At 35.2% G+C, this 13,033-nt stretch overlaps 1 protein-coding gene across 3 annotated transcripts in view; it reads right to left on the bottom strand.

The window, feature by feature from the left end:
- The window catches only part of kif2a (kinesin family member 2A), a 146,304-nt gene that overhangs the window by 32,203 nt on the left and 101,068 nt on the right, over positions 1 to 13,033 (bottom strand). For all 3 annotated transcript variants that reach the window (XM_039758702.1, XM_039758703.1, XM_039758704.1), the window contains exon 14: positions 5,721 to 5,925. In XM_039758702.1, the coding sequence (XP_039614636.1) occupies positions 5,721 to 5,925 (205 nt within the window). The remainder of the gene's footprint in view (positions 1 to 5,720; positions 5,926 to 13,033) is intronic.

The following is a 13,033-nucleotide window of genomic DNA, read 5'->3' as shown; positions in this document are numbered from 1 at the left end:
CACTCACAACAGTGACAAAACAATTACATTGACAATCATGTTACGTTATTTTCAAAATGTTTCCTTTTCTTTTCATTGCTTCTTTAACACACTACTTTACTTGCTGGTATTTTGCTAGTATATACATATACATATATATATATATACATATATATATATACATATATATATATACATATATATATATACATATATATATACATATATATATATACATATATATATACATAAATATATATATACATATATATACACATATAAATATATATATACATACATATACACATATATATATACATACATATACACATATATATATATATACATATATATATATATATACATACATACAGTGCAGGCCAAAAGTTTAGACACACCTCCTCATTCAATGTGTTTTCTTTATTTTCATGACCATTTACAGCACTCCATCACTCTCCTTCTTGGTCAAATAGCCTTTACACAGCCTGGAGGTGTGTTTGGAGTCAGTGTCCTGTTGAAAAATAAATGATCGCCCAACTAACCTGACTTATGCACAACACAACTGCTGGTCCCAACCGCATTGATAAAGCAAGAAATTCCACTAAATAACCCTGATAAGGCACACCTGTGAAGTGAAAACCATTTCAGGTGACTACCTGTTGAAGCTCATCGAGAGAATGCCAAGAGTGTGCAAAGCAGTAATCAGAGTAAAGGGTGGCTATTTTGAAGAAACTAAAATATAAAACATGTTTTCAGTTATTTCACCTTTTTTTGTTAAGTACATAACTCCACATTTGTTCATTCATAGTTTTGATGCCTTCAGTGAGAATCTACCAATGTAAATGGTCATGAAAATAAAGAAAACACATTGAATGAGGAAGTGTGTCCAAACTTTCGGCCTGTACTGTATATACACACACACACACACACACACACACACACATATATACATACATACACATATACTGGATATATATATGCAAATTGGCTCATATTTATAATTTTATTGAACATTCAAAAATAATCTGTCATAATTCTCCAAGTAGTGTTCCAAACATCTGACTACTTTCAGTTTCAAGGATAAGTAAAGCTATTGTAAAAAAACAAAAGTCTTTAACTATAAGGCTACCAAACCCTGGAATGATGTGCTATACCCAAGAATATCAGCCCATAAATCAACTATGAGAATGTATTATTATAGAAAAGCATACTGAAGATAGGACCACAGCTACAAATATTCATTTTCCTTTTCAACAATTATAGCATGTGTTTTGACCAGATGTTGCCACGACTTTCTTGTCCTTGTGGTCTTAAATAAAAAGCTGTAAGTTGTTTAGCATTCCATTTTCCATATAAAACTAATAAATGTATGCACTGTAACCCAGGATATGTTTAAAGTTTCAAAGCTAATTAAACTCACCAAGACATGGGAACAATCTACAGTACACCTACCATTGTTAAAGAAACCACATTGGTCATAGCATTTAAATAAAGGCTGCAGACTCACTATAATTAGTTAACTTTAAAGCTGACAACTATGCTCCCAAATTAATTTTTAATTATACAAGTTGTTTTGATTAGCCATATTTTCCTTTCTCATCTTGCTTTTTTGAAAGCAGTAGCACTGAAAGCATTACAAAAGGCATGGGTTACCCAAAAAAAAAAAAGGAGACATGCATCATACAGATAAATCATCTTGCACTGTCAGGGCTGGTATATACGTCACGCACTGAACTCATATGCGCATGCATCATAGCTGCCACATGTCCCCAGTGTTCATGTGATGTGCCCTCTGAGCATGTAATTAGAAATTAATGCCAGCAAAACATCGGGGTACAGTGTGTTCAAGTTAGAATGTCACGTCAGAGTCTTTGTTTACTATCAACATGTGACAGCAAGCCGATGTACAGATCCTACAGGATCAAAGTGCATGCGTCAATGTTCGATGAATGGTTCGACATGGCGAAGCAAATCAAACTGAAATGCTGACATAAAAATGTATTTGTGGGGTTTTTCGTCAACTAATTCTCGCATAGGCAATACAGGAGTCGTATATTCCCCATTATAATAATGCAATACATTTTAAAGGTCTCACCAAATTCTGTGCCTTTCTTTTTTTTTTTGCACCTTTCCAATAGCATCAGAATGTAAGGAACCATATTTGAGCCACAGAGGGGAAAAAAAATAGGGACACAATGAAGAAAAAAGGGACTATTTCATGATTAAAGTGGAAATTTTAACGTTAATCTCGTAGTTTATTTTGTCATTAAAGTAGAACATTGTAAACATCATCTTACTGACCAACTTGTTAATCACTTTGTGCTTCTGGGTCTTCCTCCTGCATGGACAGCAGCAGCAGGTAGTGACTGCCACATAGAACACATTAAATTTATGATACTCTGTGCATATTTAGAATCCTTAGATTTATACTTGATGTCATTTTCATGATGAAATGTGTTAAAGCATGTATGCTACATTTTATAGATAAATCATTAACTTCATTTAACAATTAATACTGTTAATAATAACACAGCTCGGGGCAGCATGGTGGCAGAGCGGTAGACGCTGCTGCCTTGCAGGGAGTCATGTCCCTGATGTCCCCTGCCTGAAGTTTGTATGATTTCCTGGTAGGTTTCCACAGTTTGCTATTTGTGTATTTGGTGATGCTAAAATGACGCTAGTGTATGTACATGCTTGTATTCACCTTGTGATGAGCTAATGCTTTGTCCAGAAATTGTTTCTGCCAATGTTTTCTGGAATATGCGTATGTCCCTGAATTGATGGATGTAATCATTAAATGTCTATCCATTTCAGAGCTATTGTGGCAAGGTGTCCTGGGAATTTAATGGATGTTTTGGGCAATTCACAACACAGCAAAGCCTAATGTTGTTTTCTCATCAGGGGAGTGGAAATTAAATTTATTTCTACTTGTCCACGGACAAGTAAATTTAGAAAATCCATTTGCCCGCCAGTTAAATTCACTTGCCCATAAACAAATAACAAAAGTGAAAAATAGTTTTGTTTTTTTTTTTTCTGATCTCATTTATTGATGCCAAAACTGCCTTCCATTTTAAAAAAGTTCTTTCAGGGAGTAGTATTTTGCCACCTTGCTCTAGAACATTATATAAATGATTCCCTTATCATTTTAACTCACTAATAAACAATGCCTTCATTATAGCTACACTAGTTCTGTTTCACATATTACAGTTACATAACAGAACACTGTCCTGATTCATTTTTTGCCAAGATCTTCAGCTTTTGTCTTGCAACATCTTCTCCCCCAAGAATCTTTACCATCTCAGACAGCATGGGCTGAATGCTGTTCATTTCTGCTTGTGCTGAACTGCATGGTTCCTGGTACTGATACTGACGGCAAATTTGGCAAAAAACTGAGTCAGCGTTGTCAGCATTTACCCACGGAAACTCTTTGAGCCATTGCGATTGAAAAGACCGTTTTCGTTTTTTATCATACTCACGGTCCCTTTCAGCTTTTGTATTTCTTTTCTTGTCCTCATTGTCAGTTTTTTCAGGGCCTGTTTTGCCAGTTTTAATTAAGAAACAATCCATTTCTCATCCAAGATGCTACTTGCTTCAGTTTCAGCAACACGCATATAGCGAGAAGAACGTGCTTACCGCAGTGCATTATGGGTTACACAGGTAATTCTTAATGACGTATTCGAAATTCTGCAAGATGGTACATTTCCAAAGAAGTAAATATTACCAATGTTGTCGGGAAAAAATAATCGTGTCTAAGTAAAGATTTTTATAGATATTTCCTAACATTTGGAAACCATTAGAATGTTTTCTTCTTTATTTTTAATAAACTGGCAGCATGAAAACAACTTGTTTTATATGAAAAATTCTCTAATCAAAAAATATCTATAGACAGCTCATCAGAATTGTCACACAATAAATTTCTTAACTCCTCAATATATCGCAAATTTTAGGAAAGATTAACTGCCTAACAAGCTTTGTTATCTGGTGAAAACATTTGCATTGTAAGTAAAATGACCGCATTTTATGTAGAAACAATGAATTTTATCAATAATATATAAAAGTTATCGATTATAATGAAAAAATCATCAGATTACATCATAATGTTGGCATGAAAAAAAATTACCGCATCTCCAAGCATGTAAATAGTAGGGTAAAATACTTATGCAAGACCGTAAGAGTGCTTCCCCTTTGAAAAATCAGCTGTCATTTTGTAAACAATATTGAAGACCAATCTGAGACATGAAGAACATGCCTAAGTAGACTATTTCCGCACAAAGTACGTAGCCTACCCAAATGTTTAAAATTTGAAAGTAGTGATAAAAATGTGCCCTGCACAGCACATATAATTCTTTTTTCTCCAGAAAACTGCACTTGTCCGTGGACAACTGAAACCAGAAAAACACGCTTGTCCGACGGTCAATTTACCCGTGTCGGGCGTTGGATTTCCACACCCCTGCTCATTGTGATGATATCTCACACTGCCACCCGGTGGGATCTTCCAGATTTACATAAAGTGTGCACGCAAGTATAAACAGTACACTACTTGCGTAGCAGTAGCATCTGCAGGCGCATGTGCTGCATCAAGTGAAGTATAAACCCCACCTAAGTTTGGCCACTTTATACTAAAAAAACATTTTGAAGACCATTTTAGGTTTTTTCCCCTCACTAAATTTACTTTTTCTTTAAGTCCTCTAAAGTTTTTCTGACTCTTTCATCTACCAGTTTAGTCTTTGTTTGTATCTTAAACCTGGCATATATTACATTACTTAAAGCTAGGCAGCAAGTCAAACTTAATCACTGCAGTTGCTGAATCTCATCACATTGACGGTATCAGATTCACAGGACTAGGAATCACATGAAATGACAAATTACACGACTCCGTGAAGAATTTTCAGCACAGTTTCAAATTCAGATTTTCCTGACAGTACTGGTGTCTGAATGCTTTTCTGGTATGGTGAACTTAAGTGCAATTTTGGCCCTTTCTTTTACCTTTATCTACTCTGTCATGATACAACAAACACAAGACATGAGGCAGACACGCCTTTCTTTTGTTTGCAAAGTCCAAAACACCTGGTTGTCTTCTTTCCTTAAAACCACATTACATGCATTGTACTTCAGGGTGAGTAATTGGTTGTTGGCTGTTGCACATGCAAGAGGCTGCCAGGCCACTTTGGAAAAAACAGAAACTGTCTGATTTAGTTAGGGCAAGTTGGACACCTTTCCTAACAAGTCACTGGGAATATAAAACTACAAAACTGGTAGTTATAGGAACACACCACAACTTCCAGTGACTCACTAACCTTATGCAAGTGAAATCTATGACTGGGAAATCACTAGAAACCGTGTGTGGCGTGAAGGAGGCTTTATAGGGATTGTCTAATTAGGTATGTTTGGTCAGTTGTGAGTTATGTAATTCTGATTTCCTCTCATATTATTCACAGTTTCAGTCTTTATGTTGTGACATTTGTGCAGAGGATTTCGCTCATGTAATACACAAAGAATTTTTTTTTTAAAATCTTGTCAGGTATAATTATTAAAATTATTTGACTAAAGCAACACAAAGATTACTAATTAAACTTTCAATTCCAATAACCAAAACAAAACCAACATAAAAAAGAAACAAAGAAGCATTGTCAATATAGAAACACTGTAGCATATGTGACATCTTTAGAAAGCAGGAAAATATTAAAAAGAAAATTAAACTTAAACTGAACTTAAAATACCAGGAAGTGTTAGTGACTAACCTTTAATGCCAGCAAGCTCTTGTTGATCTCAGCTCCTTCAAGCCTTGTTTGCCTGTCTGCACTTGATGTATCTGCCCCTCTCTCATTGCCAGCAAGATCAATAAGAGAAAACTTTCCATGCATCTTTCCTTTTCTCCGGAGAATAATTTGGAATACTGCATGACTTCTTGAAGAATGTGCATTAGCGGACGTTTGGCCAGATGTTCTACAAAACAGAAGGTAACAATTTCCAGTAATATAATTTTGTGATTTAATAAACATGTCACACAAGAAAACAGCAGATAAAAATGTAACCATCAAACATAACTTTGTACAGAGAAAGGACAAACAGCAGTGCATTAGAGCATTACAACAATTTTGACAAAAACAGGTTGTTTAGCCAAACAAAGTTTGTCAGTCTTATTCATCTAATTTCTCCAAAACAACGTGAATCCAAGTTTTGAATGCTTTGACCTAGTAACTTATGTGTTTATAGTTCTCTGTGTGAAGAGAAACTAACATTTTTAAACTAAAGTTTTTCATCAGTGTCAATGTGGTCTTGTTGAGGACCTCATTTTTAAAATGTCTGCTTAGACATATTTAACAATTCAATCATGTCACTTCCTAATCTCCATTTACTTACATGAAATGTTTTACGTCCTTCAGTATTTCCTTATACCTTACCTACAGTAAGATTGAGCAAATGATTACCAAGAATCACAAAAACTGGCACAATATGTTAAACTCTGCAGATATTTATTAAAATAAACCTTAAGTTGAAGATTAACTTCAGTACAGCTGAATGAATATTTAAAGTAGTTGCTATTGCACCTGGAATTCATAATGTATTAGAATGTGTTATGAGATGATACACTAGGCTTTCCACAATACTTGCTTATTAAAAAGATCTTTCATATAGACTTTGTTTCTCCATGATTAATCATGTATTGTTTCTAACATTAAGATTTCCAAGCTAAGGAAGGAGAAAATAACATTAACAGATTTAACACAAGACTTGTGAAAAACTGAAATAATGTCAGAATTTACATCAAAAAGATCACCATATCCTCGCACTACTCTCAAATCCAGTGCCTCACTTTGGGTACTGCCATAGTTAAGCTGCCTTCTTTAATTGCCTCTGAATTAAATCTGGGAACCCGATTGTTAACTTTGTATGCATGCCACCCCTTTTGACATGCCAGCATCCCTTAATTATAGCATTTGAATTTTTTGCCAATAGATCCTAGGATCGCGGTGGTAACAGACACCAAGCACTCAGCAGCCATTAATGACATTTTAAACATGCCAATGTTTATCCAACTTGGTCAGAGATAAATTCAGGCCCAACTGAGGTGTCTGTTAAATGTTCTAAAGACACTTTCACAGCCCATTAAAGTCTCCCGGATGTGTGCAGCTACTGTCCTGGCCATCCAAGACAGTTCAATATCAAGTAATAATACTTTGACAGTTCATCACCTCTCTTTATCCAATGTACAGAAGTAAGATCCTCCTTTTAGATGTAATTGTAAAGTTAATCACTAACATTTGGCTCCAAATTACAAGTCAATGCACATATTTATAAGAAGGCTTGTGTTTCTTAATTCAGTAATTCTTTATAGGTGCCTTTGTCATTCCATACATGAGCCCTGAACATCCTTAGTAGGCCCATTTTGTAAGTAATGTAGTTTCCTTGTAAACATAACAAAAATCATCAGCAAAGTTCTCTTTGCAATTTTAGTTTACATGAAGCAGACCCTCACATCTAGCTACATCTATCTACAAACAACAAATGCACAGCATTCATCTTGGGGCTTGTGAGTAAACCCCACCCACTTAGCATAATTAGTGTAGAGCAACACTGAAAAAAAGCTGATCCCCAATCAAAATGCCTGTCAGCCTAATTGCATCTACTTATTACTAATCAAACTCTCTCATTAACTACAGCTTAGATCCCACCAGTGAAGCAAGACTTCTTGCTGCAGAAGCCATAAACACGTGACTATTAAGAAAATGCACTTAGTCCTCAAACTTTGCCTTCTTGATAGTTATTCCAACCATCATTTCCATGAGGGCATTTCAGACTAATCCAGACCAGGCTCAGGGTCGCCTGAGAAACAGGCCTGAGTTCAGATATAGGTCTCCATATCCTTTTTCTAAAAAAGTATCCTTTGACCAAATTAATACTGGAACACAGTACATAAAATAAGTTGTCAAAGAACGTATAAGATTTCAGCCATTCTACACTACACATTCTATTTTAATGGTACAAAATCATTAGTACTTGCACCAGTAGGCTAAATGAGAGTATGTAGACTCATGCCATATGAATACTCAACAGTAGTGGACTGATACAGTAACAAGAGCCTAAAAGTTTATTATTGCTTCACTTATGGTGTTAATCTTAATAAGGTACTTAACATTGCACATAAGATAAATAAGTAAATTAGCACCTTTCTCAAATTGCTCCATCACAAAGCACCTCAACAAAGTATTTAAAAATTAAATTCAGAGCAACACATGGACTGCAATAGTTAATATCCTCCAAATTTTTATATATCTAATTAATTTTTACTTTTCTATTTGGTTAAATTAAAGTATAACTGGTCCAATTTTAGTAAGTCTAATTTTAAGTCAAGTTGTAAAATATTAATCTCTTCCTTAGAAACTCATGCTCAAATAAGCATGCTGAAAAGTGCCTGAATGCATTAACAATATAGAATGTTAAAAACTAAACAGGCGTGGTAAGTGCACAACATTTAATTTTTCATAAAAGTATCACAAAAATACACCTCTCTGACTTAAGTCAGAATAAGTCACACAAGAAAACATCAGAAAAAAACCTTATGAAATTTCATGCCTCCAACTTAAGTTGTTTATTTTATTGAATCGAGTTTATTCATCAAACAGTTACAAGCAGTATCTTTGAGCTGCTGTTTCAATATAACACACATTTTTTAGCAGACAATCTTTCGATGTTTAAAATATGCATTATAATGTGCCAAAAGCTTCATGTGTCCATTTATTTTGGGAGCTACTGTAAAGCTAAACCAGAAGTAATACAATCAATTAACTTATTGGCAAAAAATAAGTGTTAACTAATATGATTTACTGTAGGGCTGGGGAAGGGTATTATAGTTGCTGTTGCCACCTCATAGGTACCATAGACTATGTTCAAATCCTAGTCTAGTTACGTCTAGACTGTCCGTGTGGCATTTGCAAATCCTGTTCATTTTTACAGTATGAGTTTTTTCTCCCAAATTTCAAAAACACAAGTGTTAGACAACCTACTCAATATAAACTGTCCCTTTGTATTACTGTAGCTGTGAATGTACACTGAGATGGTTTGTACTTTTCATCCAAATCTTTTTTTATAGGCTACAAAGATTTATTATATTTGCAGATTTTCAGTTAAATGCAGTATTTCTCATGATTTACTATTATTTTTTCATTAAAGTCAGAATGACTAGTTGAGGTGGTATGAATATAATGGAAAAAGTGAGTATACAGAGCTGCTTTCTAGAATGTGGCAATTTTTACCTTTACCCAGTTACAGCCAAAAGATTTTGTTATTGTTCAATTTTAGGTAATCATGTAATGAAATAAACATGACTAAAACACCATATATGTTACCTCATGGAGAAAGTACATTGAATAACAATATACATATATAAAATAAATTCCTATTTTCTATTCCTGTAAATAAACTAAAATTCCTATTTGTGAAATATTTTTTGAACAATAAAAACACAGAAATCCACCTAGTAGAACATATAGACGTGTGTGGTGAAAGGAAGAAAAAAAAAAAAGTATTAACAGCAATGGCTCCACTATTCTTTTTAGAAGAAGCTATTAGAAAGTCAAGTTTACTAAATTGTAAGATGATGACCCTGTTGTATTAGTTGTAAAATAAAAAAAATTACGAAAGTATCTGTGACTATACTTATCAAACATTTCCAGTAGAAAAATGGTCCTTTCTGCATCAGAAACTGCTGAGTGACAAAAGTTTGGTCCTACTCTTAAAGTTCTTTTACTTCAACACCTGTTTTACTAATTTAATTAACCTACTCCTAACCTCACCAGGCTTTAGGAGAGTCTGTGTGCTATCCTACCTCAGTACAAGCTGCCAGAAGATGCCATAGAGAGAGTAATATATGTAAGAAATCTTGCATGTTATGTGATCGCTCCCATATACAGTCATGGCCGAAATTATTGGCAACACTGAAATTTTCCAAGAAAACGCACCATTTCTCCCAGAAAATTGTTGCAATTACAAATGTTTTGGTATACACATGTTTATTTCCTTTATGTGCATTGGAACAACACAAAAAAACAGATACAAAAAGCCAAATCTGACATCATTTCAAACAAAACTCAAAAACCGGGCTGGACTAAATTATTGGCACCCTCAACTTAATATTTGGATGCACGCCCTTTGGAAAGAATAACTGAAATCAAGCACTTCCTATAACCATCAACAAGCTTGTTACACCTCTCAACTGAAATTTTCTGACCACTCTACTTTTGCAAACTGCTCAAGGTCTCCCAGATTTGAAGGGCGCCTTCTCCCAACAGCAATTTTGAAATCTCTCCATAAATATTCAATCGGATTTAGATCCGGACTCATTGCTGGCCACTTCAGAACTCTCCAGCGCTTTGTCTTCAACCATTTCTGGGTGCTCTTAGAGGAATGTTTGGGGTCATTGTCCTGCTGGAACACCCATGACCTCTGACACAGACCCATCTTTCTGACACTGGGCCCTACATTGCGCCCCAATATCTTTTGGTATTCAGATTTCATGATGCCTTGCACACTGTCAAGGCATCCAGTGCCAGAGGCAGCAAAACATCCCCAAAACATCTTAGGAACTCCACCATGTTTGACTATAAATACTGTGTTCTTATCTTCATAGGCCTCATTCCATTTTCTGTAAACAGTAGAATGATGAGCTTTACCAAAAAGCTCTACCTTGGTCTCATTTGTCCACAAGACGTTCGCCCAGAAGGATTTTGGCTTCCTCAAGTACATTTTGGCAAACTCCAGTCTGGCATTTTAATGGTGCTATGTCAGCAGTGGGGTAATCCTGGCTCTCATGCCATAGCGTTTCATTTCGTTCAGATGTTGAAGGATAGTTCGAGCTGACACTGTTGCACCCTGAGTCTGCAGAACAGCTTGAATATGTTTTGAAGTTGATTGGGGCTGTTTATCCACCATTCGGACTATCCTTCGTTGCAGTCTTTTATCAAGTATTCTCTTCCGTCCACGCCCAAGAAGATTAGCTACAGTGCCATGTGTTGTGAACTTTTTGATTATGTTGCGCACAGTGGACAAAGGAACATGAAGATCTCTGGAGATGGACTTGTAGCCTTGAGATTGTTGATATTTTTCCACAATTTTTGCTCTGAAGTTCTCAGACAATTCTCTGCTCTATCTATTCTTCATACTTAGTGTGGCACACTCAGGCACACAACAGAAAGGTTGAGTCAACTTTTCTTTATTTTAACTGGCTTCAGGTGTGACTGCTATATTGCCAGCACCTGTTTCTTGACACAGGCGAGTTCAAACGAGCATCATATGCTTGAAATAAAACAATTTACCCACAATAATAATTTCGTCTGGCCCATTTTTGGAGTTCTGTTGACATGTCAGATTTAGCTTTTTTTGTCTGTTTTTTGTGTTGTTCCAATGCACATGAAGGAAATAAACATGTGTATACCAAAACATTTTTAATTGCAACAATTTTCTGGAGAAATGGTGCATTTTCTGGGAAAATTCCAGGGTTGCCAATAATTTCGCCCATGACTGTATGTAAAAAAAGCCACGCACTTTTTGCCAAAACAAAAGTGTTGGCAATGCTATGTGTAAATTGCAACTTTACCATACAGATAATTTGGGTACGTCATATCTAACCATTTCTCAAATTCTACACCAAACTGTGAATGCCCTTACATTGTGTAAGGTAATCCACAGATTCATACATTTCCCCACCACTCCACATGAGGTAATATCAAAGCATTCATGCAAATCAGCATGCACATAAAGATCACTGCCCCAAGTGTGGATGAGGACACATATATATGAATTTTAAGCAAAATTATAGTATCACTATACAGGTGGATAGGGATGCAAACCGTACTGTAGTAGTCAGCATATCAGCCGGAAGACAGGCAAGGCAGAATGGGGGAGTGACAGCGAAATGTCATACAGGTATACTGAGCTCTGCATTTCACAAACCCCTGGAACATTTACAGTACACTTTACAAGTCTGGGAAAGTTCATGAAGGCAGGCAGGGACTCCTGGGGCATTGGATAGATGAAGCTTTTCATAAGATATGGGGGAAATTACAGAGAGAGATGTATGATATGGCACCGCACATTAGAAAATGATCTGGAACATTGGAGTAGTGAATGTGATGTTAGAAACTTACTTTGTGAGGCTGTTTTCTACGGCCGTAACAGTGGGAAAGTAATTCTTCTGAAAGTATGGCTGTGAATCATTCATTATTGAATAAACAAGATCATTATTGGGTTTTATTTTCTTTTAGTGCATGTCTCAGTTTTTCCATCTCAGTGATGGTAACAGAATTAGTACTAAAGTTATTGAGAAGAGGCAACAATCGTGTGCAGCTTAGTACCAAACACTACCTTATTATGCTTTCCTTTTTCTTCTTTGATGATTATTAGTTGGGTATTGGCACGGATATCCTGATTTGATTAGATTTTGATTCACAATATCCTGATACAATATTGATTTTATTTTGACTGAATTAGCATGCACTGATGTATTCTAAGCAGTGGCTTTTAGAGATTACTTAACCATGCATAAAGAACATTAATGTATAATATGGCAAATTTCAGTTACGCTTTATTTGAAGGGTGTCTACACTGTGAGTTCATAACATATGCATGGAATGACATTTAAGAAGAAACACTTCATTAGTAATGAACACTTAGCATCAGTATTTCAAAGATGTGGAACAAAATACCAATTCTTTTTAAAAAAGAAAATTCTTTCACAGCACTGCAACTCTTTCAAACCACCATAATTTATTTAACATATGTATCGCCACATTAGAGTCCACACATATTATGTGGGGCACCTTGTTTTAATACAATGCAATGGTATCTACTTTATAAAAACATCTACATCATCTTGCAAATAATATTTTTTAAAAATAATCAAATATTGCTTAAGTACTAAATGTTATTCAATAACCTATTATTGTGTTATGAATTTCCATGTAGACATCCTTCAACTAAACTTATTCCTCTATTGGACATTTAAAATAATCTTGAATTAGTCAAAATTAAAGATATGTACAGCAGAAGACTTGTG

This window comes from Polypterus senegalus, chromosome 7 (genome assembly GCF_016835505.1).
Source record: "Polypterus senegalus isolate Bchr_013 chromosome 7, ASM1683550v1, whole genome shotgun sequence".
Lineage (NCBI taxonomy): Eukaryota > Metazoa > Chordata > Cladistia > Polypteriformes > Polypteridae > Polypterus > Polypterus senegalus.
The sequence above is the reverse complement of the archived record's forward strand: the minus strand, read 5'-3'. Positions and strand labels throughout refer to the sequence as shown.